Here is a 27,464-nt window from a genome sequence, read left to right on the forward strand (position 1 = left end):
GATGTATGTAGGGAGGAAAGCAAGCTGGTACACCAGAAAGTAAAGGCTGGTAACTTGATTCAGAAACAATTTTAAACTGAATCCTTAGCCAGATGATAGAGTTCTTGAAGTCTGTGGTGAAGACTATCCTATATTCATATAAAAAATTGAAACACTAGATCTTTGTATGCTGGGAGTGATGCTCTGTTAGCAGCTGGGAGGCAGTGTGAAGACAATTGGCTGGCAAAGGTCACAGTATTGGGTGATGGCAGTCAGCTTGCTTGGCTAGCCACGAAAAGGATGATAGGGGTATGAATCATGTCTTGAGAAGCCCTTTCTCTTCTGCTTGTGATCATCTTCCGTGTCTGTAGTAACAATATCAAAACCAGTGGTATCAAGAAATAACCTGAAACATTTGAAACTGCCTTAATGTGAGGCAGCAGATTCAACTTCAGGGATGAAGTGTACACCCTGTTGCAGTTCATCTTATCTTAAAATAACTGTTGCAAGTGTAGATGTCCAACCTCAGGCAGGTGTCTGACCTTCCTCTGAGGTTGGAGGTAGGACCTTGGTGCTGCAGTGATTTGCCTTTTGGAGGGACTGCTGTCCCCCATTGCGTGTAGAGGAAGCTGGGACAGCTATCTGAGTCTAGGAGAGCAAATCAGGTGCCTGAACACAGCCACAGAGCAACATTTCACAGGCCCAGAGCATCAGAGACAGAGCTGGCAGATATAAGACCTACAGGAGGTCAGTGCCTTTCCTGAGAGGCACCTGGAGGTCAGAGAGGGCAGGCTAAGGTGCTGGATGCCTATGTTTAGGCATTTGGGGTTTTGGCTATATTTCAGAGGGTTGATTTTCTGCCATTATCAGTCAATGCGTACCTCATACACAGGCATGCCAGTGACTGTCACACACTTGTCCATGGATTACCACCACAGAACATGTATTTAAATTGTCTTTTTCTTACTTTACAGCTGTCCAGAAACTTAGTGGCACAGTACGGATAACAAACGTGAAATACTCTCCAGGCTTTAGCAATACAAGCGGTGAGGAATACCAAACCTTTGCACAGATATTTGTTGATGAAGTAAGTGGTTAAGAAAGATGTGACCTGTTACTGATCTCAATGAAACCACGTGTATGATCTTTTTCCCACAAAGGCTGCATGCCACATGTGTGTCCCTTGACACACCTGTAAGGCCTGGGTTCCCCTGACTTTCTGAGACTGGAGGATGAGCATGCAGCTGTGTTTTAGAGTGAGACCAGGATCTGGGGATTCTCTGGTGCCTCCATTTCCTCTGCTTATCATACCTGGTTATACTGGCTTATTGATTTCCTGCAGGGGTGTGGTGAAAAGATAATGGATATTTGCAAAGTGTTCTGATATCCTTGCCCTGCACAGTGGTGTATTAATGAACTCTATAATTGTTATTACCCTTTGTCATAGTACCTTAAGGCTGACATTTCTTATAATCATCCTTGTTTTTGTAGCCCCCTATCTGGAAAGGGAGTGGTTTCTTGATAAGTCACCTCTGCCCTCACTTCTAATTAGAGCTCAGGATATCAAAACACACTGTGATATCAGAGCTGCACCTTTAACGCTCTCATAATTCTCAGGCATTGCCTTTGACAGTTTCACTCTCCTAATTTCTTAGTGAATTTATCACAGATTTGTTCCTGCTGGTGTTTACTCAGACACACCTGTGCTTGGAAAACCACTGGTTATGCTGGGCTGCTTTGTTGCCTCCATTATTTCCCCTTAACTGTCTGTGTTTTTAGAGGCCTTGTTAACTGTGAGGATAAAACCATTGCTGACAATCATATGAATTTTCAAATCCTGCAGAGGCTTCCCCAAACTCTCACTGTGTACAGAGTTACAACCTGTCACTGAAATACAGCTGTCCGCAGCGGGTGCACTGACAGCAGCGTGTGTTTGCGCAGAGGTCAGGCCAGCGTGGGGTTAGACACAACTAACTGCAAGGAAGGAAAAGCATGATCCATTTAGCTGCGCATGATGTTTTCTTGGATATCAAATAAGTTTGCCACTGGTTGTTACCGGTTTGCACCTTTCTGGATGTGTTAGCAGAGCACAGCTTTCTCTGAGTTGTTTTGGCTCCAAGCTGCCACATCAGAAGAACAGTCATGGAATGAAGAGTGGTGTGATTAACAAAGTAAAAAGGGAACAATTCTTCACTGACCTCACTCTCATTCAGCATCATTGTCTATCTGAGGCTATTTTGGAATAGTGTGGTATTCAAATGGACTAAAATGAATATATTTTCTTCTCACAGACAGATACCTTAAACCAGAAAATCATGGATACAAATATATTTAGAAAATTTGTAAAATGATTGCATAAAGGAACTAAAGTAAGTTTACCCAGTTCTCAAAGTTTCAGGCAGAAGATGATCACTTGTGATTATAAGAAACTAACTCCTTTTTCCAGCGCATTGGTTTTGTGGATCAGCTGGTGAGATGTCCTGGTGTTGATTGCATCTACTTCTGAGCCACTGTACATAGGCTACAGTTGCATAGCTGCTGTATATGGCAAAATATGTTGCGAGTGTTTTATTACAAGCGTTGTGTTTCTAGATGCCAAAGAAAAGCAAGTTTAGGAAAGCAGAAAGATCTTCATATTTTCTTTTCAGGTTATAAAGTCCAGAAACTGCTCCTTTAAAGTAAGTGAGGAAAGTTTTGTGGGCTTTAAAAGCACTATCAGGTTCCAGGTAAATAAAATTTGCCAGAGACGGGTTTTTTTAAACCTCTTTGGAGTCACCGTCTACAGTTCAGGGGATTTATAAATCCTAATGTGTATAATGTTTTTTAATATAGAGCTGCCCCAACACATAAGTGGCATGTGCTTAAATTAGCAGCACAGCAAATGGAAATACCATCTTTAAAATAATGTGTAGATGAGAACGAGGTAAAAACAATGATGTGACAACTTCCACTGTCATTGTCCAGGCTAGTTTCACCATCCTCCTTGCAAAGCTGCTGAAAAGCAACATAGCTAAGGGTGAGAGTGCATTTTAGTCTTCTTGGGTTGTGCTCAGGCTCTTTTGCCACAGCCAAGAAGAATATTGTGGCAGCTAGGGCTTGTCCTCAAGGAAATGAGTCAGGAAAACAAAAGGTTTGAATTGAAAATTTATTCACTGAGGTGCGTTACATTCCTGAGTGGAAAGGTTGTTTTGAATTTGGGTGTTTTAAACTTAACTGAGTGACAAAAAGTATGAAACTAACAAATGATATTGCCTTATCAAGGTGACCCCCTTATTTGAAGTGACATAACCTTTGTATGTTGTAGCTTAATGCATTTTAAATTATTGCAGTTATAGTTATCTATATGTGGAATGAGTGCTGATACAGGGATTAAGGCAGTTTGATTATTCCAGTGAAATTTCACTCCTTTTGTTAATTTAAGTTTATCTGTAATCTGGGACAACCTTAAATGTGCTGGTAATGGTGCCTGGGCAGATGTGTGCTCTAGTACCTTCTCTCTGAAGGTGAAGCCAAAGCATGGACAGTGGGCAGGGTTTTTTTTTTTTTTTCTCTTTGAGTGAAAAAACAGGCTACATGCAGGATTCTGTTGAAGTTAATGTGCTGTTTATTTAGTTATTTCCAGTTTCCAAACTGCCAGTGTGTTCCCTGCTCTGCTGGCCATGCAGGCACCTATGCAGGTACCCACAATAGTTCTAACGAGTTGCTGACATTTTGCCTGGGACTTATGGATGGCTAGTCCCAGAAAACCCACCAGACATGCCACAGCCACCCATGGGTTGAGCCTGGATGCCTGGGTCTGCCACTTTCCTTTTGTGCAAAAAACCTTTTGGCCTTTTCCATCCTGTTAAATTGGCTTTAGTGTGGCTTCCATCTGGCCCTGAACTTGGACTTTTTCTGCCCCCTGTTTTTCTTGCCTGAGCAAGGGACATTCCCTTTCCTCAATGCTGGTGTTAATTTTGCGTATGTTCTCTCCCTTACTTGTGGCTCGTCTTCTGGCATACTGATTTCTCCTGGTTTTGCATTGTTCACATTTCCTCTGTGTGCTACAGAAATTGTAGATACAATGATGGATCCCAATATAATTTATTTATCTAATAAGAAAACTTTATATTCAAGGGTAATATATATTGAATATTTTCTTCTAAAAGCTTGCTCTTTCCTTTTTTACTAGCACCATTTCATCAACCATTATTTTGATAACCTGGGGTGTGGTACCTGTTGTGAAACCGTAGCCTTCTGGATAAAGGGTTTTGTAGTGTCACCTAGTGGCTGAATACAAATACCGTCAATGTCCCCTGACATGTTTCAAACTCTGAGTCCTGCTTCGTGAGGAAAAATATGAGTAAGGACAGAAACGAAACAAACAATCAAACGAAAAACAGCCAAAAAAAAATTCCCAAGCCTTAGGTAAAAAGAAGCACTAATGAAATAAAATCTTCAGGATAGATGAGAAGGGAATATAGGTGAAATTGGAGATGGGCTAAGAGGATGTCACAGGCGTGTGTCTTTAATGTCCAGAAGTTCAAACAAAAACTATGAAAGATGAAAATTTAGGGCTGACCCCCAAATTTTCAGTACATGCTTGTGAAACAGCAGAAAGAGAGAGGAAAAGGGACCCAGGAGTCCCCTGGCTTGGTGAAACAGGGTATTTTGGGGCTAATGAGGACAGCCTACAGTCTGCCCAGGCTTTCATGGGGAAGTTAGCCCTTTCCATCCTCCCATCTTTGCCTGCATGCCCCATGGGACACTGCAGGGTTTGCTGTCTGGGACTTCCAGGCACTTGGGAGGCCTTTCCAGGTGGCTGGCTTGCTCCAAGGGGTTTGCTCCATGCAATGTCACCTTGTCACCAAGCTCATGCAACACGCATCAGCTCTGATGACTCAGAAGAAGGCTGCAGCATGCCTGCAAAATTTGGGGTAGTCTGCAGGGCTGGATAATACATAGTGTACAAATAAGTCAGGGCTGGATAACACACATCAGGCAGGGAAGTTAGGCTTAGCCCATAGGCGTGCAAAAGCTCTGATCACCTGGGAGAACCAAAACCAAAATGTGCAAGCTCTATTTGTGGGCGAAAGGGAAACGAGGCTGCTTCTCCTCTTGGCTCCCACCGCCGCCCCTTGCCCTGCCTCTTCCATAGGCTCTCCTTACACCACTGACATTAGCTCTGCCTTAAGCTCATGGCTGAATTCCAGCCCTACTGTTCCAGACATTTCCTGTAGAAGACGTGTAGAGGAAGAATGGGTCGGAGGTGACGGCAACATAGCCCCCACCTGCCCCTTTAATTCTCTGGAAATTTGAGCTAGGGAAGGAAGTGAGCGATGTTCCCTAAAGAGAAGGCCTAAGGCAGAGCAAGGTGCTGGGAAAGATGTGAGACTCTCCTGCTCAGGGCAGCAAAGTGCCAGGTCTCACCTGGGCCAAGTACTGCTGGTCTGGCCCTTATAGTGCAGTAACTGCAAATGAGCACCCTCTGGTGCTCTGTGCTTTTCTCTCTGATGGCAGCTCCTGGGAGCCTGACAGCCACTTGAGGGCAAAGTCAAAGAGCAAATATGCTAAGAAATCACAAAAATGTAGGTGTCTCTGTGGCTGTTTCCATCTCTCTGTGTCCTGCATTGAGGCTAGTGGGTGCTAGGTACAAGGAAGCTGCGTGTATCCCAGGCTCAGGAGGGTTGACAGGAATGGCATGGGATTTGTCCTTCACATGCTGCTGAGACCTGCTCTCTTACTGTGGACAGTCTCCTGTTGCACTGTTGCTGGCAGTTTCTAGGTGCACCTTTAATATCAATAGTTCAGAACAGCCTGTACTACCTCCCTGATGCAGGCTTGAAAGTTATGTCCCATGCTATCTGTTACTGCATTTTCTATTTGTAAGTGTGGAAGAATGTAAAAAGACTTCCCAGACACACATGAGATTTTAAGAAACACGGATGACTTGTGAGCATCTCCTGGAGAAAGTAGAGAGGAAAATATACGATTCTAATGGAAAAAAGTCAGGACATTGATGGATGGTATGTTTCAGCCTGGGCTTACCCTGGCATCTGGTCTTTAGGTATGCATTTTGTCTGCAGTGTGTGTGTATGTGTACCCTGCTTTCCCTTGGGACATGCAGGTACACAGGGAGTCCCATGCAGTCTTACTGGGCCCCTTGTTTGGGTGACTAGAGGAAAAGGACTGAGGGAAGCAATTGTGGATGTTTACCAGTTTCTCTTTGTGGTGAGTTTTAAAGAAATTTGCTGTATTTCTGTGTATAATGTTTTCTCAACATGTTCTTTAAAGCTGAATTAGTTATTAGCCTTGTGTCTTGTCTGGGGTTGGTCTTGTGAGATGATGCCATCTGACCTGTGTCTGCTCCTCCTGCGGCTGGTGCTGGGCCTGGAGATGAAGTAGAATGGTGCTGGAAATGCAAATGCTGTTGTACGTCCCCGCCATGGCTCCTGTGTATGTCCAGGTGCCCTACCCCATGGATTGCTCTCCTGTGGGAGGAGGAGATGTTCCCATGGGTGGCTGCCCTCCAGAGGCACCTAGCCTTGGAGGGTGGAAAGGGAAGGGGCTGAACACGCAGGTCCAGTCTGTTTATTTTTTGAGAGGGGTTGGTGCCTCCATCTGAGCGGGACAGTGAAGAGGCTGAGCAGCTCAGCTGGTGCAAAGCCTCACACAGGGTTGTGTTTCCCCATCCCACAAAAAACTGACCATCCTGCTCTCCAGTGTGGTAAAGGAGGCAGCTTCTGGGTGCTCAGTGTGCTTTGAAAAAGGTGATGTTTTCTTTCTTAGGCCACGAATGAAGGCCAACGTTACTATGTACAGACTGTGAATGTTTATTTTATTGATTTCTCTATGCTGACCTAAGTTCAGCTGAGATTTGGTGCTGCGGTACCAAAATAGTGCAGAGTCATTTCCTAGTCCAGCTCTTGGACTCTCAAGGAGGACTGTGAGTCAGGGCTGTATGCCCTGATGACAGTCAGAATTTGCAGAAATGGTATGATACTCCTCAGGGAAGACTTCAATGAAATATTTCTGAAATCAAATTGAAGACTAGCTTAACAGGAGGTTGAACTGTGTGGAATTGTTGATAAAATGAAGCACCTTTCTGTTTTCTTTACCCTGGTCTGGGCATTTAAAAAGAAGCATTATTTGCTTGGCTCTGGTGAGAAATCACCTGTGAAGAAAGTCTTGAGGGTGGTCTGCTCTAAGCTGTAACATACCTGAAGCTGAGGGAGCCCTCTGAGACATATATACAGTGTGGAGTGTCAGGAGGTATCTCCACTTCCATCAGCAGCTCCTCCTCGTATTGGGTTGCCCCTTCTCCCTGGAAACACCTTAAGAGGCAGAACACGGGAGATTCCCTGTAGTTTCTTCCTTCCCTTGCAGAGGCAAGGACCTGTGCCAAATGACAGATGAGATATTTGCTTAGCTGGTGTAGCGGCCAAAATCACGAGTCAAAGTGTTATTTCTTCCTGCAGGGCAGAGGCTGTTTTCTTTCTTTAATCTCTTTTTCTTTTTATAATAATACATACTTATGCAATAATACATACTTGTGCTCTTATTCAATCTCCCACTTCATTACAAGCAAATCAGCTACTAGACAGACATCAACCCTCTCTTCCATCAGACAGTTCCGTACTTTTCCACAGCTCAGCATTGCAGCTGTCCGTTGTTTTTCCCTGCCACCTTAGCACAGCCTGACAGTTTCTCATCTCTCTTCCAAGGCCTGTTTCTCATCAAAGCCTAGCTGCTTCTGAGAGGCTGTGCAGGACTGACAGGCTAATGTCTCCCACAAGCTTGTTTAATATTAATGCTTAAATATATACCATAGCCTTCAGCTGCTACAGAGTGGAAACATTATAAAGCAAAAGGTCAATTTTCTGCTGCTTCCTCCAGAGTTTGAAGCACAATTGTAATGCATAATGATCTCTTCTGGACAGTGTACAAAGCCTTAAATGTAATTGCTTCAATCTGTCCACGTCCACATGCATTTTGTTTTTATTCCAGGTACATAAATCTCTGCCCCTTGAGGTTCTTCAGCAGATGGATGCTGGTCTGATTAAAGTGTTGATAACGGGTATTACTAATGGGAGCACAGTGGTAAGTTTCAATTTACTGATTGCAGAAGATGTGGATATCTACTACATCATCACCACTTTTCGTGATGCCTTTGAACACAGCTCCTATTTCACAGTTGAAAAGAGCAGTCTCTCCATAAATGGTAAGGAGCAGCTAGTATCTCAATAGTTTTTCAGAACTAGAAAAATGATAAAGACTATTATTAATCTGTACTTTTTGAGGTGAAAGTGCCTGTAAAACAGATGGATGAAAAGCTCTTATTAAAAGTCATTGTATTGCTGCTGCTTATCCATCCAAAATGCTATTTCAGAGACCATCAAAAGATGAAATAAGAAATGAGGTACTTCTGATCCAAAGACCCACTGGTCTTTTTGCCTATATCTAGCATTAATTTTATAGAGAAGAAGATATGGAGACATTAGAAACAGTGGTCGCAAACTGAGGGTGCTGTAAGATACTTGGGGAAACAGGTCCCTGCACACGGACATAACTAACTGTTTAAAATAATTCTGAAACATATTACACTCTGCTTTGCACTGATAATTTTGCATGAGATGTAAACCCCAAGAGATGAATGAACATGTGAATTCTTCTGCACTGGGAGTATGTGTTTTCCTCACACATCTGTGGGTCAGGAGTTCAGATGAAAGTCCACACTTTATCAAGACTAGCACAATGGCTGATTGTACAACTTCTTTTCCTCTATATGTAATTGAAGTCCATAACAAGAAACATTAGTCTCATAACTAACCACTGTTGAATTCCGTTTCACAAGTCAATGTGCCATCTCTTAAAAAAATGCCAAATTCTATATTCTTAACATGATACATTTGTTCAAAGAATATTGTTACGTCAATTAGAATCTCTCACAAAATGACTTCAGAAACATGTATATGGTCTGCCCTGAACATTCTCTTTGCCTGTTACCCTCACAGCTGTGAATCTGGAAAGTTACATATCCGTTAATTAGTAAGATCATGACTATCTTGTGGTAGTGCTTTGCAGAGTGCCTGCCCCCCTTGAACCTGTGCTAAAACAAATGGTTTGTTTCAGGGACAGGTCCCTATAGAGCGGGTGGTTAGTGCTGCTTTCTGAATCCTACCTATGGTGGTACGTCTTTATTTGCACAGTTACAATCAGACTTTGTGAAGAGAAAGGGAAGTAAAGCATATTTTTCGTTTCAAATGTGAAAATTTTTGCCAGGTAAAAATTAAGACAGCAACTAGACTGCAACTTGGACCAGTCACACCACCCTCCTGCTTCACTCATGCTGGGCATTTACTAACCATCTCTTCAGAAGTGTGAAATGGGGGATGCAGCTGAGGAAGCCCCTGAGGTTAGAAGTGTCTCCTTGGGCTGTCGGTCAGTGTTAGGAGGATAGGAGCTCTGCAGCAGGGTGCCTACATTGCAGTGAGTATCTGCTGAGCATCACTGGTAGCACAGCTCCTGGAGGGTTTTGTTAGTGCCTTGCAATTAGCCAGTGTCCCACCTCTTCTAGACTCAGAAGCTGCTTAACATGTACAGCAGAGTATCACAGCTAAGAGGTGTAATCCCACCATGATATCATGATGATACGACTGTGCTCCCATTTCAGAACCATCACATTTTCATTTACATATTCTCCACCTTTTCCCTTATGCTTAAATATACTCAACAGATTACGATGAGTGCAAAACCAAAGAAGATGACTGCTCCCTGAATGCATCATGCCATAACACACTTGGGTTTTACCAGTGCAGCTGCAATGAAGGATTCACTGATGTGCATCCAGAAAGGCCTGGAAGAAGATGTGAAGGCAAAAAAAAAAAAAAATTATTAAGTAATAGTAATGGCTAACTGAATGCTTAGTGATCTGATCTTTACTGGAACTTGGTCACCCCTGCCATAGGTCTTGAAATTTTGCCAGGGATTAATTTGGTTTGTTGTTTTCATCTGAATCCTAATGAGAAAAGTCTTGCAGTGGGCTTTAAGTGTTTCTGACTGTAATATTCTGTCATGAGAGTTTACTATATTAATATTTAATGCTGTCTTTGTAAAGTTCTTTTAACAGTTCTGTTTTCTCATATTTGCCATTAAAATTAGATAGGATTGTCAAGAGTGTTAGCTGTTTACTTTAGCAGTAGCAGAGATAATAGAGAAGGTAACAGAAAGGACTAGGTACATGGTTTGACCTCTGTATGGCAGCAGGGATGAAGTGTTAGTATTACAAAGTACTTTTTTGCATGAGTCAATTCATCTAGCTTCTCTCTCCTTAAATCATTTGTTAGCTGATGTATGATGTGACTCTAAGCTCCTAAATTCTTTTAGGCTTCTTCACTAATTTATATTTGTCTTTATAACCACATTGACAAGCTACTCTTTGCCTGAAGTCAACTGATACCAACCTTTGCTCAGTTTTGTTTAACCAAGATATTTATGATAATGAGCTTCTGGGAATATCAGTTCTGAAGGAGCTCAGACTTTTCTTTTTCTTACTCTTACCTTCAAATCAGCAGCTTTTAAATTTGGAGCATTTCTGAAAGCTGAGGAGTTCCATATATATATACATGTACAGATTTTATAAATTGTTTGGGAAATAGATGCTATTTTGTACGTACAACCCATTAAAATTATTGAAGAGAATTTTTTTGCAATGAGACACATCCTTTGTGTTTCACTGCAAATTAAGCTTATTCTCCAAGTCAGTGGTGGATGAATCCTTAGGTTGTTTCTACCAGCAAAGAGCCATGGAGTAACCCCGAAGCCTGTGCTGGATGTCAAGTGTTTGACATATACATTGACCTCAACCTGTGCTTCCCCTTTTCCCCTGCTTGCTTTCTTCCTGAAACCATTAAATATTGCTGCTAACACATTTGTTCAACTCCCCACTGTGTCTCTCAGGACACATATGTGCGATGTGGGCCTGCTATGTGAGGTTTGTCCTGCACTTGCCCCAAAATAGGTTTTCCAAAGTGCTCAGCGACTTATCTTTTGGGTTCCAACTGGCCACAGATGAGGCCAAGTTTTTTAACAGACTCCTCTCCTGTTTATACCTCACATCTGGAAGTGTGCAGTCTCCTATAGTACTAGGCAAAAACATATGAATACTTGCTGAACTGCTTGCAGTTGGGGATTTCTTGCAAGCACCGATCTTCCAAAATCTGTGTATATGTTCTACTCAAGCACACTAATTATTGCAGCTCTGAGGAAATAAAGCACTTCAGCTTTACTCACAGGCATTTTATGTATCTTTCTTAAAAAAGGCCATAGCTTTGGCAGTAAGGAGAGCAGGTTAAAAAACCAAAAGAAGCTAGTTTCCTGCCAGTCACTGTTAGTTTCCTTGTAGGAGTTTGCTTTTACCTTATGAAGTCAATCTGAACCTGTAAATTGTAACAGTACCTTTATTTTTGGCACTCTTCAGCATTACCTATCAGCCAGGAGGCAACAGTGATGGAGAAGAAATCTGTACACAACACAGTTCTACCTGCAACATCTTTGCAAACTTCAACTCATGTTTCTTCCCCTGCTTCACTGGACTTACTTACTACTGTGCACAAAGCTTTGGAGGACACCACGTTCTCCAGCATGGTGCTGCCTCCTCTCACCATAGATCCTGTGTCAATTCCCGACGTTTCTCCTCAAGCATCTCCTGTTCCCCTCTTTAAACCTGCCCAGGAGGTTTCCATTAAAGATGCAGTGAGAGTGTTTTGTGAAATCGAGAAGATTGTCCTTGCCATCCAGAAAAGATTTTTACAGCAGGAGTCTATCCCGGAAACCTCCCTGTACCTGGGGGAGCCTCGCTGCAATGTGAGCATCAGCAATGGCACTCACGTGGAGCTGCAGGCAGGCTGGAGTGACTGTGGCACTGAAGTTGAGACTGTAAGTCCCCTGAGTTGGTGAATGTGAAGAAACCCTGGAGCATTTTTTTTTTCTTGTGGTGGGAGGTAGGAGGCTGGGGTGTGAGGGAAGCGCTGATGGCAGATCCTTAGCTAGGAGTACAGTCTCTTAGTTGTTGAAATGTTGGACTAAGAAATTTCTTTGGAGAAAGAAATCCTCTTCCTGTGATGGAAAGTTACCTCTGTTTGGGAGGGTGGGCAGGCAGAAAAGAAGGGGAACCTTTGATGTCAGGCAACAAAAGGTAAGGGCCTCTCCAAAATGACAATCACTTTCCATGCCTCTCTGAGTTCCCTATGCAGCTGTCAGAAGCTTCTCTTTTCTTAAGAGCAATTTCATAATCATATTTAGACGAATACTCCAACTGCTACCAGTAGTGGGGGCAAAAAGTAATGGCTGTCTCTCTGGATCCCAGACCAAAGGCTGTGCTCAGGTCATGCCAAAGTACAGAAATTCTGTTGTGGAACAATGATCATTGCAGACTAAGGAAGAGGGGCAAGACTGATGGAGTTTCATTGTCTCACTGTACATCAACTAAGATACTAGAGGTTTAATCTGTTTGATTTTTGCAGCCAGGAGAATGGAGAATACCTAAGCACTTGAAGCTGGTAAGCCTGCAGCTCTGCTATACCCCTAGAAACACTGATGTTCACAAGTCGTGCTTTCTTCCTTCTGTGTTACAGAACATGACTAATACTGTAGTGAAAACCATCCTTCGGAATGATGTTTCTGCTCAGGGAGTAATTCACCACTTAAAAGTTGCCAGTCCCATTCACTGTGTGTTTCAAAATGACCTCTTGACTTCCTCTGGCTACATTGCAGAAGGGTAAGTAACAACCCTCTCTACTTTGAAATGCTGTTGTGTGGTTGGGCGCTGCTGCATTGGAAAAATCCCCAGGGACCTTAGCTGTTTCCAGTGACAGTACTTGCTATGCTAAGGACTCTTCGATCCTACAAGTCTTGTGCTCAGGTGATCCCTGCTATGTGCTTCTCTCCTCCTCCATCTAATGTGTCAATAGATCCAACACCCAACAAGTCTGGCCACTGCCTGGCTAAACCACAGATGAAAATAAATGGGAGCTACTGGTGCAGGTTTGGGAGTCAGAATTCCTGACATCTCTTTGCCTTCCTGGGAAATCATGTGCAGCAATAACAGTACTTTCCTGCTTTTGGAACATAAAAATCATGTCTCTTTTCAACTGAGGTAGGCATGTAGACTGCTATGTGGGTGCTGAGGATGGCAATTTTTAATCCTCACAAATCCTTATTTGATCAACTTGGAAAAAGAGAAGATTTGTAATGCAAATACATTTTTACAGAAGGTCCCATCTTCAAGTAAGATGGAATCAAATCCACTGTTCACAGAAAATCAAGCCCACACGCACCAAAAAGGCAGAAGCACAAGCTTTGCTCTGATGGTGAATGTTCTCCCTTCATACAAATGCACCTCCTCTCTTTTGCCTAGCTCCATGCTTAAGCTATCATCACCAAATCCACTTTCTGTTTCCTAAACCTGTTCAGACATTGTATATTCCTCTCTATCCCCCTGTAAAGTCTTTGTCAGGCCCCCTCTCTCTGAGCTCTATAATTTTCTTATGTCCCTCACTTACTTCAGTAAGTTCAGATTTGTCCTGTCTCATTTTTTTTGGCTCTTCTCTTCTGCACTAAGCTTTTACTTTCCTTATTTTGAACTTTAAGACAGCTCATAATCTTGTTCCCTTTCTGCTCCACTCAAATCTTTCTGCTCTTCTTCTATTGTCAAGACATTCCACCCTTTGGATTTTCCCACTTGTGTTTCCATGATCCCTATGTACCCAACTAAAAACTTGATGCATTTTCACTCTTTCCTCTTGAACAGTGTCCTAACCTCCTGGAGTGCGGATAACTCTTCACTTCTTAAATGTGCAAAAGGTGGAGAAACAGGCACCGCTTTATGATTTATAGAAACATACAGTCAGATCTGTGGTCTTTTAATTGATGTTTCAGACTCTACACCATCTTTGAGGATTTGCATGAATCTGGACACTTCAGAACAGAAATGCAGTTGTTTATTGGAAACTCCCCATTGCCAAAAAATTTCAGCGTCTCTGCCAGTGACAATGTGCTGATTGAAGTGGGGATCCAGAGAGCAGACAGCAAGCTCAAGGTGGTCCTCACTGACTGCTGGGCAACTCCAACTAATAATTCAGTGGATCCCCTCTCATTTGTTTTTATCAGCAACAGGTACAGCAATGCCACTTGCAAATATCATGTGCCATACCTTAGATCTTCCAGTGGCACTGACTACTGTGTTGTATTTTAAGTGCCTTTTATGTGTGTTCTCATCATTCATATACACAGTCCCTTACCATGTACACTGGTCACACTTTTGAACAAGAGAGGTGGGTATGAAAAGAAAATGTTTTGAAAGGGTAATGTGGTAGTTGTTTGAGTTTGGTTGTCTTCCCCACAGTTTTGTAAAGGAACTGTACTTTTGACCTGAAGAAATAGGTGGTTTCGGCAGTCAGTAGTGAAAGAACATTTGAAAAGGGTGTGCTTTATATATTTCTCTGTGGCTCAGCTTTACCAAGAGCTTACGTGCCTCTCATCAGTGAAGACATAGTTTAGTTGGTGCCTATGTGTTGTGACTCACACACAGTATTAATGCAGCCTCTGGTAAAAGAGGAGGTTTGTTGCTGCCTCAAGCCCTAATCTCACCCCAATGTCGTATTCCTTGGGCTCACCCAGCACCTTAAAATACAGGATAGTACTTTTGTTCAGTAACAAAAGATACCCCTTTTAATATGATATTCTTTCAATTTGGTTTTGGTGAAGCCAAGTTTAAATCCTTTTTTCTGTCACTCCCTTCTTTTCCAACTTTCCAATCACATCTTGAATCTCCTATTCAGTTACTGTCAGAGTAGAGTAGCAAATAGCCCCTTATCATCCCTGTACTGCTGGAGAGTTGCTTCAAGGAGGGTCTGGCTGTGGCTTTCTAAAGGAGCCTTACAACCTCAGTTATGTGATATAACCACAACATGCCTTCTATAGACTGAGTTGCTATGTATGTTTTTTCTCTTCCTGTTCAGCTGTCCCATCCCAAATACATATACCACAGTGTTAGAGAATGGGAATTCAAGCAAAGCACAGTTTAAGATGAAAATTTTTTCCTTTGTCAACAATTCTGTGGTCTACTTACACTGCAAAATTCGTATTTGTATGGAGAAACCAGGAAGCACCTGCAGGACGGTAAGTATTTTGCTCCAATGTGCTATTTTTCACTGACGTGCCATGTGCTATGGAATTGAAGGAGTAATGTTTCCAAACAAGGTTTAAAATAGCTCTTGAAGTTTTTCTTCATTGTCTGCCGAGAACAGAGAGGAGTGAGGAAGAACTACAATCATATGGAAGTGTCAGCCTTTCTTCCTGTTCCTCATCTTTGTAGTTAAAAGCATGGAACTTGCATAGAAATGGGGAAATCAAAGTTGGGGAACCTGAGAACTGAACCTTTCACCTCTGCATAGGAGTGGCTGGGAGGCAGTGAACAGAAGTCACAATGAGATAGACTGTTCAGAAATCTGTCAACTCAGATGGACATGTCACAAAAAAGCAAGCACCCATATTGACAGTGTCAGCAGAAAAGTCTGAGTAAATTGATTTTGGATGTTTTTCTGTCCTTTTTTTTCCCCCCTAGAGATTTGCTTCTTCAGGTGAGAGTTTAGGTGCCAGGAAAGGAAGCTCAGTGGCATTAAGTTTCTAGGGCTGTGACTCTAATAGCATTTATTATGGCTTTTTTAAAGTCCTATTGCTTTATAAAGCAATAAACCAAGCAATATTCTGATAAGAACTTCAGTTTCTAATTGCCTGTGCTCGAAAGCATTGCTTTGTTTCTTTTTATTTATAAGTAACTGATACACACTGCCTCATCTAAAAATGTGTTGCTACCATAGAAATAAGAAAAAATAGGTTTTGCTGATTACTTTTTTTCTTCTTTATAGCAAACACACAGGAATTTTCCTCTCCTTCTGCCAACCTTCCTGGCTCTTTTTCTATCAAGGATGTTTTCATTAGCAGATTGGTGTTCCTCCATTGTTTAACACTTTCCTCTAGCTCTAAATAACTCTGTTTAAGACCATTATAAAGCAAACGATCTCTTCCTAAAAGATTAAAAATGGTTAGCAGAAGATACTAGTTTCCTTTCTCAAAGCATACGCTTCCTCCAGATTTAAAAAAAAAAAAAAAAAGTAGGGACAGGAAACACGTCTGACACATAAAAAGATGGCTCCAGTGTTCACAGCTGAATTTGTGGGTTAAAAATCAGTGCTTTACCTTTGGAGGAGGTAGTGCCATCCCCGAGTTCACTGTGTGTCCTGCACAGCTGAGGAGGGACATGGTGGTGGGTGCAAGGCAGGGGAATAAGAGGGATGGGCAGGACAGGGGCTGCATGGACCCTTATGGCTCCTGTAAGGTATCAGAGAGTTGCTTTGCTAGGAGCTGCTAGGTTTGCTGTTAGAACAGGCTTTAGCTGTATGGATTAAAGTTTAGGAAGACAGTTAACTAAAGGACTGGCTTTGATCTGAGTTACAGAGCTCTGTGATGGGGTAATTCTGCTAGCCCAAGATGAGGTTTGATTGAGATGATTGACATCTGCAGTAAACAAGGCGCAACAGAGTTAATCAGCAAGGCCTTCTTTCATATATTCTATATTATTCATACATATATATATATATATGAGATATATTGCTCTTTCTCCTATGCAAAATTTACTACGTATGAAAAGTTAGTGAGTTCAGTATCTTAGATTGAAATTAAAATGTTAGGTGGAGAAAACAAACAGTAGGCACATTTACACAGGATGACAATGGCTTTTACAAAGAAAGGAGAGGGAGCTGCAGGAAATGTAAAGATCAAGGAAAACTGGAGCAAGAACAGAGTATGTTTGGAAATAATGTGAGATGGTTGGGAAAGTGCCCAGGTCAGGGATCTGATCCTCTGATCTGTCTGCTACTCTGGAGAACACTGACTTGCTCCAGGGCAGGTTTACTTCAGCTCTTTGCCCACAAAATTGACACTTACATCTTGTATTATTTTTTCTTACCCAGTCTTTTTATTCCTTGTTTTCTTGGTGGAGAGAGTAAGGTGCTCTAAAGTTTAGAGTAGAAAAAAAATAGACAGACTGGGGAACAATGTAGTAAGAAATGAGTAAGAAACATGACTTTGAATGGGAAGAGAAGCGATGTGCTGCCACCAGCAGGCATATGTTTGATGGAATGTGGCTGTTACATGGCCACGTGGAACCGAAATATCATTGACATCAGGGAGCCTCTGTGTAGCTATATCCTCCAGTGGATCCGCCTAGCTTGAAAAGCTATTCGAGGGTAGGCCAAAGTAGGTATTTTTCTGGGGGATAACCCAGCTAAAGACACTGTTGCTGACAGTGGATTGTAGAGGTTTTTTCAGTGTAACCAGGCTGATAACACTGGCGAGACATTCTTATGTAGACAAGCTGGTAAGACACCCTTGCACTTCTCTGCTTTCTTTTGCTGATTATAGTATAGTACTGCAGTTTCTCTGTTTTTATGTGCACTTCCAGGAGAGCCACTGTATCTTTTGAATAACCTCAGCAGGCTATGGTTCCCATCAGAGACCTTTAGGTTGCAACTTAAGAGAAAAATGTAGTAAACAAAACCGAACGGTGCTACCGAGGAAGCGTGCAGAAGATTAGTGTGCTGTGCATTCTGCAACTGCTGGTCACACAAAGCTAAAGCAGCATTTCACAGGTCAGGGCTTTCAGACTAGAGGTTCCCAGATTAGTAGTTCACATGTCACTGAAGAGTTGTGCGTTGCTTCAGAATGACACACAGCTTGGCAGGGGCTCAAAGTTGCTGCTGCTTTTGCTGGTGCTGGTTGTAGTAGCTGCTGTGCTTGCCATGGGCAGCAGAAACATCCAAACAAAAATGTTTGCAAAACCCTGGCATATAGAAATAGTGAGAAGTTTATTCTCCCATAAGGTTTCTCTAAAACAAACTGAAAGTTAATAAAAAGAAAGAGATCGCCTGTGGTAAATGTCTGTTCACAGGAGTGTTTTCCAGTGTGACTAATTACAGATTTTATACTGATGTTTCCCTAATGCCATTTCTTTTGAACCTCCATTTGGTGCTCATTTCAGTTTAACAAAGCATAACATTAAGAAACAAAAACCCCAGTGAGTGAGAATAGCACTGGACTTTCACATACTCAATACAAATACTTGTATTTTTAATTAGTAAGCCATATTACTTGTCGGAGCTTGAATTGATTGTTGCAGAGATGCCATGCAGTTCGATCCCTGAAGAGTGGTGAAACCATCGCAATGCACAGAACATCCTGGGGACCCCTCTGTAAATCAGCTGGTGAGTTACAATAGGTGCTTACAAAAAGAGTAACTATCATTTCAAGATTCTTTTTCACTGGCAAATGAATGTGATGCAAGGTTTTCCTGCCCTTCTGCATATCTTTGAGGAGCAGGAGTTCTTACTGATGCTGTGTGACAGTCTGGAAAATCATGTGCCCTCCTCGGTGAAGTGACTCATACTGTCAAGGGAATGTAGAAAGGGAGAGGATAAAGTGCTTTGTGTAGCTTTTTGCACAAAGAGTACAGCAGCCACAAAATCAAACCATTATAACAACAGCGAAGTGTGAAAGCAGCTTGGATCTTTTAGATTGCAATCAGGTTGTCAAGTGTTTACCCTCTCATCAGACTACAATTATACTGAGCTCTGAAGTCCAAAATCAGAGATGATAAGAGATTGTATTGTGTTTCCTTAGACTCCCTGGTATTGACTTCTTTACTACCGTGAGGAAAAGTGGCAGAGCACAGCTGATGCACAGCACCTTGGTTAATATGGTGGAATGGTAGAGTACAGGTTAATAGAGAGTGAACACCAGCACTGTGTACAAGCAAGGTCTAATTCGTTATGCATCTGCCTCTTCTGCGTTTACCCCAGTGATGTTTTCCAGGGCACGTGTGGCCTCTAGCATTTCTGATCGTTTGGCCTCCTCCAGCCATATGCTTGCATTCATACCTTATTAGCATAAAACACTCATTGAGAATATTTGTATACACCAATATCAGAGTTTTAACACATGACTACTGTGAATAGACAGAAGTCACCCCCTTTCCTCCTGCTGGTTGCCTGTTTTGCCAGTCACTTAACACTCTTCCGACCGTGGAGACAAGTTAATGCTGGACTGTTTCTGGGTTCAGGGTATCTTTTTCTCTGCCATGATGATCACAATGTTCTTCTGGACCTAGAAACTGGCTCTGACTTCGCATGTTGTATTTTTCTTCCATTATATGAAGTATTAGTCTGTTAGAATGGGCCTTCTGTGCTGATTTCTGAATTAGTTCTTTTTTTAAAACTTAGCAATTAATACAACTTTCTTTGTACAGCACTTACTTACATCAAATAGATCTCACTCCCATTTTCACTGGAGACCCCAGTACATTTCTAATATTGAAAAATGGTCATTACACAAAAGGAACTCTGGTGAGGGGGGCTGTGTTTGGACTGTACTACTTCGATTCTTAGGCAAAGGTGGCATTACTAGATGTCTTCTCCTATTTCCAGTATGGATACTCACATTGCATTTTAAGTGTGAGGCTAGACCTTGACAGTTACGTGCATCTCTGTGTGTTGAAGGAGACAACATGAATTACGATGTCAGGTAAGCTGCTGCAGTGAAGCATGAAAAAAGATTTAACTGCTCTTTGCCTGTACTGCCTGGCCACATGCTATAGCAAGGAACACTGATACTTATCCTCAGGAAAACCTGTCCTGTCTGTGTCTGGCTACAGGCTGCCATTTCCACTGTGCATCTTCTTTTTTATACTTTTGTTTCATACTGAAATTCAGAAACAAGCTAGCTAGATTATGCAACACTGCTTTGGTGTGTGTTGGAGTGATGCCCTGGATGTTACATAGCCCAGACACTGCTACTGCATACCTCTGTGGCTGTGCCCTTTGGCCAAAGATCTTGTCTCTAATTACAGGCATGGATGCATAGGAATTTGTCTTCTGTACAGCTCAGGTACTGTACAAGTGCTTGGATGAATAAACACTGTCCTGAAAATGTGTGCAAATAGATGTTCTTGTGGGTGCATCAAGCATTTACAAGATTTACTTAGAAGTATGTAAGAATACATGTACAAACATTAATAGAGGCACGATATTAAAGGGACAGGGGATTCTGCTTGCAGATTTGGACAAATACATGGAAGTGTCTATGTGTGAACCAGGTGAACACGTTCTGCTGATGGTCAATCGAGCCTAGGGAGACAGCTGGCAACAAGGGACTTGACTCTTGCCCACACATAGGCATTTAGTGCTCATGACCCATGGTGCCCCATCCTTTCCTTCCCCTTGGTGTCTGGGTACTATTCCAAAAGACTATAGGTCTTCTGCAGGTCCCATGTCATGTCTGCCAGACCTGTGCAGACATTCTAGACACCCTTGGGCTTCTCAGGTGGCACTAGATGCTTATGTTCAGGCTACAGAGTTGAGCACACAGTGACCACATCAGTGTGACTCACTCACCTGACTGCCTCCACTGACTGCCCTGGCCAGATTGCTGCTGACTAGAAGGGGAGCTTAGAGACACAGCACACATGGAGAATCCTTTCCTAAATACTTTGCGTTTAAAGAAATGTTACATATGAGATAAAAGCAAATAAAGCGGGGTTTAATAATCATAGATGAATGGGGGCAGGATTAAGATGGGAGAATGCTTCGCCTTTAGGGTTATTCTGAAAGTAAGGCAGCATTTAAAAAAGTCACCAATGCTGATCCTTTAATTCTTATTTTAATAGAAAATTCCAAAGACACATTATACTCATGTCTGCAGGCACTCGATACTTGTACGTAAAAAGAGAACTTGGACTGTGGCTCATGGACCTTTCCATGAGAATCACCCTCCCCAGAAGGCTGATTCACTTCCATATCACAGCTCTGTGCTTCAACATGTGTGTTGGCTAATTTGTAGGCAAGGTTTCTTTCCCATCCCAGGAAAAGATTCAGGAACGTCAAAGCTTTTTTCTTTCACCTCTTGTTTGTTTCAGCATCTGATTTGAAGAGAGAGAAGGAGGCTGGGATGGGAATTGGATACATCATCCTCATTGCCTTTGCCGTGTTTGGTTTTGTGCTGGGAGTTTTGAGCCTTCTCATTTTCCAGTACCAGCGAAAGACGGGAAGATACAACTTCAGAATCAAGTCTGACAACTTCAGCTACCAAGTGTTCTACGACTAGCAATTTCCAGGTTACCACATGTAAGTACTGAATTATGATCAGTCACGTTTTTTAGTTGTTTATCTCTTCCTAAAATGGTTGAATACTTGCAGAAAAGCATCCTCTGTTTAAGGGTATTTAATCCTCCTGTTCTGTTTGCTGCAGGAGAAGGTTATAGAAGTAAGAATAAAATTCTTACTATTCTTGCCTGTTTTCAAATGCTGCACACTACAGAGGAGGAAGACAGCCTTCTCCATCTGCCTTCAAGGCTTCTGTCTCAGTCAGAGTAAATGACACACCATTTTAGAACACCAATAACCATTTCCACAAAAAGCATATCACTTTTAGTTCCGGGTCATGGATTACTAATAATAAGGGAGATAAACTTTACCACTCTCTATAAATCTGCTTCAGAAGTTATCCCTTTCTGCAAAAGCTTGTGTTTATTTTTTTTTTTTTTTTCTGAAGGGCGTGTTTTTCAAGAAAATAGTACAATGTTAGACATAAAGAGCTTGAAATATTGATAATGCATAAACAGTGCTTACAAGTGCCTGGAGAGAGTCTGAAAAGACAGCCCTGAGGTGTGTTAACTACTACCACACATTCTGCCTCTGCAGCCTGGGAATTTTACACTTTTCCAGAATACCACAAGATTCAGCACTTTTTCTGTAAAATAAGTGTGTTCTAGCTTCTCACTGCCATGTGTATGTTTGTGCCTTTAAGAGGAGGAGAGATAGGTGAGAAAGCTGGTTGCTGAAAAAGAACACCTAGCATTGCTTCGCAACTCAAGGATGTTTACTGCAGATCAAATTCTGTTCCTGGCAGCTGGTTTGTCTGACATTATTACCAGAGTTATTCAGTAACTCATTCCTGATGGAGGCCTCATACATGTCAATGCAGCTGCCATGACCACAGTAAATTCACTAGATTTATCATGATGGTATTTGTGGATAAGTTAGTTTGCTTCACTGAGTACAATAACGCTTAATACATATCACGGAGAAAGGATAGGGAAGACTGTATCCCATGTATCTGCTTGTAAATTCTTGAGTAGTCATTATTAGCTCTATTTCCCTTAATCTTATATTATGGAGACCAACCTCTGTAGTCATCTATGGGAGGCTCCTAGGAGATCACTGTAGGTGAGGGTGATTGCTTCCCACAGGCTGGGCAGGGCTGCCTGTTGGGAGCTCAAAGGGAAGGTACCTGGGGCTTCTGTACAGTTCCATCAGTGGTACAGGTCCCACTAGGGAGCCATAATCCATCATAAAGGGCGTATCTAGGTCCATTAAATTAAAACCTATATATGAAGACTCCGAGTCTCTCCACAGAGCAAAGAATGTCTTGTCTTCATTCATCCTTCTGCTCTCATGAGTAGTCATGGGTGACTGCAATACTTGATAGTAATCGGAATTCTGGAGTTGTGCAGTGAGTTTGTAGCATAAAGGATATTGTCAGGCTCGTAACACTTATACATCATGTTGGAATCTTGGCTTATGGCTCCTTTTAGATGCTGGAACTACTCAGCTCTTCTTTCCTGTGTATTTACTTTCTTTGGAAGATAGTTAATTACCTTTCTCAATCATAATTAGTTTGCTTTTTATTTTTTCTAGTTGGATCATATCTCATCAGATGGAGAACTGAAGCTTGTCTTCACTCAGCATTTGGCTTTCGTTACTCTTCACAATGGTGGTCATGTTGCAATACTGACTCTTCCAAATTAATGCCGCATATAAAAGGCTTCTATCCCCCCTCTTATTTATTTTTTTTTAGCAATCTCACTCTTCCCCGGTGTCCTGAGAACTATTTGCAACTGCAGCTCCAGGTTGAAGTAAATTTTAGCATTTTTTTCCATAAATAAAAGAGAAGGGAAAGAAGGAAGACTTCATAGTTCTCTATTCCAGTTCCAAGATTTGGCTCTCTCACTGTGACATGTTGATATGTGCCCATCTTAGCATCACCTGTGCCATTACTATTGACAAGGTGCATGTTTCCATAAATATTCCAGGAAATAGATCAGCAAACCCTTAGAGAGGTCTCCTTTTCAGTTTGTAATTCACTATTTACTTAAGGTGAGGTTGAAACTTTGAGCTGCAGCAACGTTGAAGACCTAATTGTGCAACGCCTTAAGTATACAGAAGTTGGAGAACAAGTATTGGATTTGCCACCGAATAAAGAAAAGGCACCATGAATCTGGGGCTTAACCTACTCAGAGTGGTTTTCAGCATGAGTTTTAAGGTTTGATTGTAAATTCTTTAATTGACAAGGACTCCGTGAAAAAAAAGAAAAAAAGAAAAAAGAAACTAATTTTGCTACTGGCAGCCCATGTTTTTCTAGATAAGTCAATTGGGACCTCCATATTTTGTTTAATTAGACCACAATGATTGTGCAATCAAGCCACAGAATGTGCTGCCCACCTAAGTGATGGCACTCCAATTACAACAGTATAGTTACAAATTCGAGCTGAATTTTGCTTGACTGCAAGACCCTACTGGTGGTGCAGCAGCAAAGGTTTAGCTTGTGTGCTCCATTGGATACAACAGTCTGTTCAACTGGATAAAGTGGAACAAAACCATTTTCCGCAGTCAGCATCTCCTGCAGGACTCTTTCTCAGGGTGGTCTTCTTCACGCTGCTGCCCCAAGCCTCCAATTCAGTGAGCATGTTAGAAGATGCGGAGTAAAGCAGTGTGGTAACTTGTCCCCACCACCCCTTGGTTCTGATTGCTGCATGTGCTCCTACACAGTGATAGAGCCTGCTGTGTCTGGGTCACACGTAATTCAGTAATTTGCAGTGAACAAGCCAATTCCTCTTTAAACTCAATGGACACCATTAGTGGAAACTGGTCATTAACTTGAACTCAGAAATACTCTTAGTAGCCATAGCATTTAGGTACTGATATTTGGTACAGAATAGCATTGGAAAGCTGCTTTTATATCCCACTAGTCCAATTTCTGTTAGGTAATAAGACTATTGGGTATAGGATTTCTACATTTTGCAAAAGATCATACTGATTGATCTTAAAGATTATATATATACCCCTTTTAAATACATCAGTAAAATTCAGAATAATCATCTGCATTCTGCTTTTTGTTCAAGTGAATCTATAAGGAGTAAAAATCTTTGACCTGTCTTTTCCTTGCTGAAATATCAGGTACCAAATCCTGATATAAAAAAAGATCCATTTGGTTACAATGCATTAGTGAAACTGCAAATTATCTTTGCAGTCTTAGAGTCTGATGAACATAACCATTAGTTTTTATTACGTAGGAGTCTCTTAACTTTTGCTCAGTTTGCTCTCAAATACATAATGTGTTTGCCTTCTGCACACAGTGAAAGGATAAGCTATTTTACTATAAATATTTTTCTAGATTTTAGTACTTACAGTCCTGAACTGCTTGAAAGTGACAGGACTAGAGATTTGCCTATTGATTTCAGTGGAGCTATGCCATTTAGAAAAGCTGAGCACTAGTCTTCAGTGTGAAATGCAAACCAGTAGCTAGTGTTTGATACCTTGCATGCTCAGCAGAAACAGCTGTTGTGACTATCTGAGTCTGTTTAGTGGAGTTTTGGTGTCTTAATAAAAGCACTCTTGTAACTTACTGTTGACTTTTGTACGGTTGTATTTTCCTTTTATGATTTAGTCACAGGCATTAAGCTGTGCATGTGGATGTGGCAACTTCTGAAGAACTGTTCAAGTATCAGTATAACATTCAAACATCACTCAAAACACAATACGTGACATTATCCAAACACCAATGGACTGCAATTACTAACAACTACGTACGTGCATTTACTAAGGTGTTGTGGTTTTGGGTCTCTTTTTTCAACATTACAAAGGACAAACATATTTTTAGATTTATTCTTTAAAGCAAAGACAGCCAAAACAGTATTGAACATTCCCAGTCCAATAATATTATTGCAGCAATGTGGTGATCCAGTCTGAAACTAGTGTCACACCAGATGCCATGGGCATTTGATTTGTACAGGTCTGACAGCTGCTCCAAAAGCAGCATATTCAGAGCTTATGCTCAGTGAAGCAAATACCCTGAGGGCATTAGTGGATTTGTCTGGACTAAAGTGTGAAAAGCAAGGAAGAGCACCTGCACTGGCTCCCAATGCTTCCTTTCTCATTCCTGTGCAAAAGTGTTGCACAGCTGCCACACATTTTGTTTGTAATTTTTTTTCTGTGCTAGGTTTCATTGGCTAGCAGTCACTGTTTTCTCAGTGCTGTGTCCTGTTATGTCTCCTTTTCATGCTGAGGCACAGAACAAATGGTTCAGTTGAGGCATCATAGAATCACAGAATGGTTTGGGTTGGAAAAGGTCTTTAAAGATCATTTAGTCCATGGGCAGGGACATCTTTCACGAGACCATTTCAAAGTCCCATACAACTTGACCTTAAGCACTTGCAATGATGAGGTATCTAGAACTTCCCTGGGCAATCTGTTCCATTGGTTAACCACCCTCACTGTAAAAATTGTCTTCCTTATAGTCAATCTTAAAAATTCTCTTTCATTCTAAAACCATTGTGCCTTATGCTGTTACTATAGGCCTTGGTAAAAAGTCTCTCTCAGTCTTTCTTATAAGCCTCCTTCATATATTGAAAGACTACAATAAGGTGTCCCTGAAGCCTTTTCTTCTCCAGGCTGAACAAACACATTTCTCTCAGCCTTTCTTCATAGGAGAGGTGTTCCATCTTTCTGATCATTTTTGTGGTCCTCTGCACCCACTCAAGCAGGTCCATGTCCTTCTTACACTGGGTGCCCCAGCGCTGGACACAGCACTGCAGGTTGGGTCTCATGAGAGTGGAGTAGAGGGGGAGGATCACCTCCCTTGACCTGCTGGCCACACTTCTCTTGATACAGCCCAGGATACAGTTGGCTTTCTAGGCTGCAAATGTGCATTGCCAGCTCATATCCAATTTTTCATCCACCTGTATCCTCAAGTCCTTCTCTGCAGGTCTGCTCTCAATCCCTTCATACCCCAGTGTGTATTGGTACTGGGGATTGTTCTGATCCAGGAGTAGGGGTTTACACTCAGCCTTGTTGGACTTCATGAGGTTCATGTGGCCCCAGTTCTCAAGCCTGTTAAGGTCCCTCCAGAAGGTATCCCTTCCCCCTAGTGAATCAACCATGCCACTCAGCTTGGTGTCATCTGCAAACTTTCACTCAATCCCACTGTCCTTGTCACTGATGAAGATATGAATAGTATTGGTCCCAGTAAGGATCCTTGAGACACCACTCATAACTGATTTTCACTCAGACATTGAGACATTGACTGTAACTCACTGGACATGACTATCCAGACAATTCTGTATGCATCTAACAGTCCATCCGTCAAACCCATAACTTGCCAATTTAGGGGCAAGAATATTGTGGGGGACTGTACCAAAGGTCCTACATAAATCCAGGTAGATGACATCCATAGCTCTTCCTTTGTCCACTGATGCAACCACTCCATTGTAGAAGGTCACTAGGTTAGTCAGGCATGATTTGCCATTGATGAAGCCATGTTGGCTATCTTTAATCACCTCACTGTCTTTCCTATATTTTGACATATCTTCCAGGAGGATCTGTTCCGTGATCTTACTTGCCACAGAGATGATGCTGACTGGTTGGTAGTTCCTAGGGTCCTCTTTTGTACCCTTTCTAAAAATGGGTGTGATGTTTCTCTTTCTGCAGTAACTGGCATCTTCACCTGATTGCCATGACTTTTCAAATATGATGGAGAGTGGCTTCACAACTACATCAGCCAACTCCCTCAGGACCCTCCGATGCATCTTGTCAGGTCCAATGGACTTAGTGTATTCAGGTTCCTTAGGTGGTCTTGAACCTGATTATCACTTTCAATGGGAGGGACTTCATTCCCCCAGTCCCTGACCTGAAGTTCAGGGGCCTGAGGGATTTAGCTTTCCTGATCTCATCCCTACATATCTAGGCAGCATCCCTATATTCTTCCCAGGATACACGTCCCTGGTTCCACTGCCTGTACATTTCCTTCTTACACTTTAGTTTGTCCAGGAGGTCCTTACTCAGCCATGCTGGTCTCCTGCCTTCCTTTTCTGATTTCTTACACATGAGCATTGAGAGCTCTTGCGCTCTATATGTCCTTAAAGACTGGCCAGCTCTGTTCAGATACTTTATCCCTGAGGATAGTTGCCTAGGGGGTCCCGTCCACTATTTTCTTAAACAACTGAGAGTTTGCTCTCACAAAATTCAGTGTTCTGACTCTACTCTTCACCTGGCCCATATACCTCAAGATTGTGATTTCCACCAGGGCATGATCACTGCAGCTCAGGCTGTTGCCAATCT

At 42.0% G+C, this 27,464-nt stretch overlaps 1 protein-coding gene across 2 annotated transcripts in view; it reads left to right on the forward strand.

The window, feature by feature from the left end:
• UMODL1 (uromodulin like 1) overlaps window positions 1–24,683 on the forward strand; it is a 53,434-nt gene extending 28,751 nt beyond the window's left edge. The window contains exons 13-22 of one of the 2 annotated variants that reach the window (XM_074929312.1): window positions 954–1,066; window positions 7,966–8,179; window positions 9,695–9,832; window positions 11,438–11,895; window positions 12,594–12,736; window positions 13,897–14,133; window positions 14,979–15,138; window positions 18,197–18,281; window positions 20,987–21,194; window positions 22,767–24,683. In XM_074929312.1, coding sequence (XP_074785413.1) covers window positions 954–1,066; window positions 7,966–8,179; window positions 9,695–9,832; window positions 11,438–11,895; window positions 12,594–12,736; window positions 13,897–14,133; window positions 14,979–15,138; window positions 18,197–18,281; window positions 20,987–21,174 — 1,736 coding nt within the window. In that variant the 3' untranslated portion in view covers window positions 21,175–21,194; window positions 22,767–24,683. The remainder of the gene's footprint in view (window positions 1–953; window positions 1,067–7,965; window positions 8,180–9,694; window positions 9,833–11,437; window positions 11,896–12,593; window positions 12,737–13,896; window positions 14,134–14,978; window positions 15,139–18,196; window positions 18,282–20,986; window positions 21,195–22,766) is intronic. The other variant, XM_074929322.1, reaches the window with a different exon arrangement.
• The last annotated feature ends 2,781 nt before the right edge of the window (window positions 24,684–27,464 follow it).

This window comes from Athene noctua, chromosome 1 (assembly GCF_965140245.1).
Source record: "Athene noctua chromosome 1, bAthNoc1.hap1.1, whole genome shotgun sequence".
NCBI classification, from domain to species: Eukaryota; Metazoa; Chordata; class Aves; order Strigiformes; family Strigidae; genus Athene; species Athene noctua.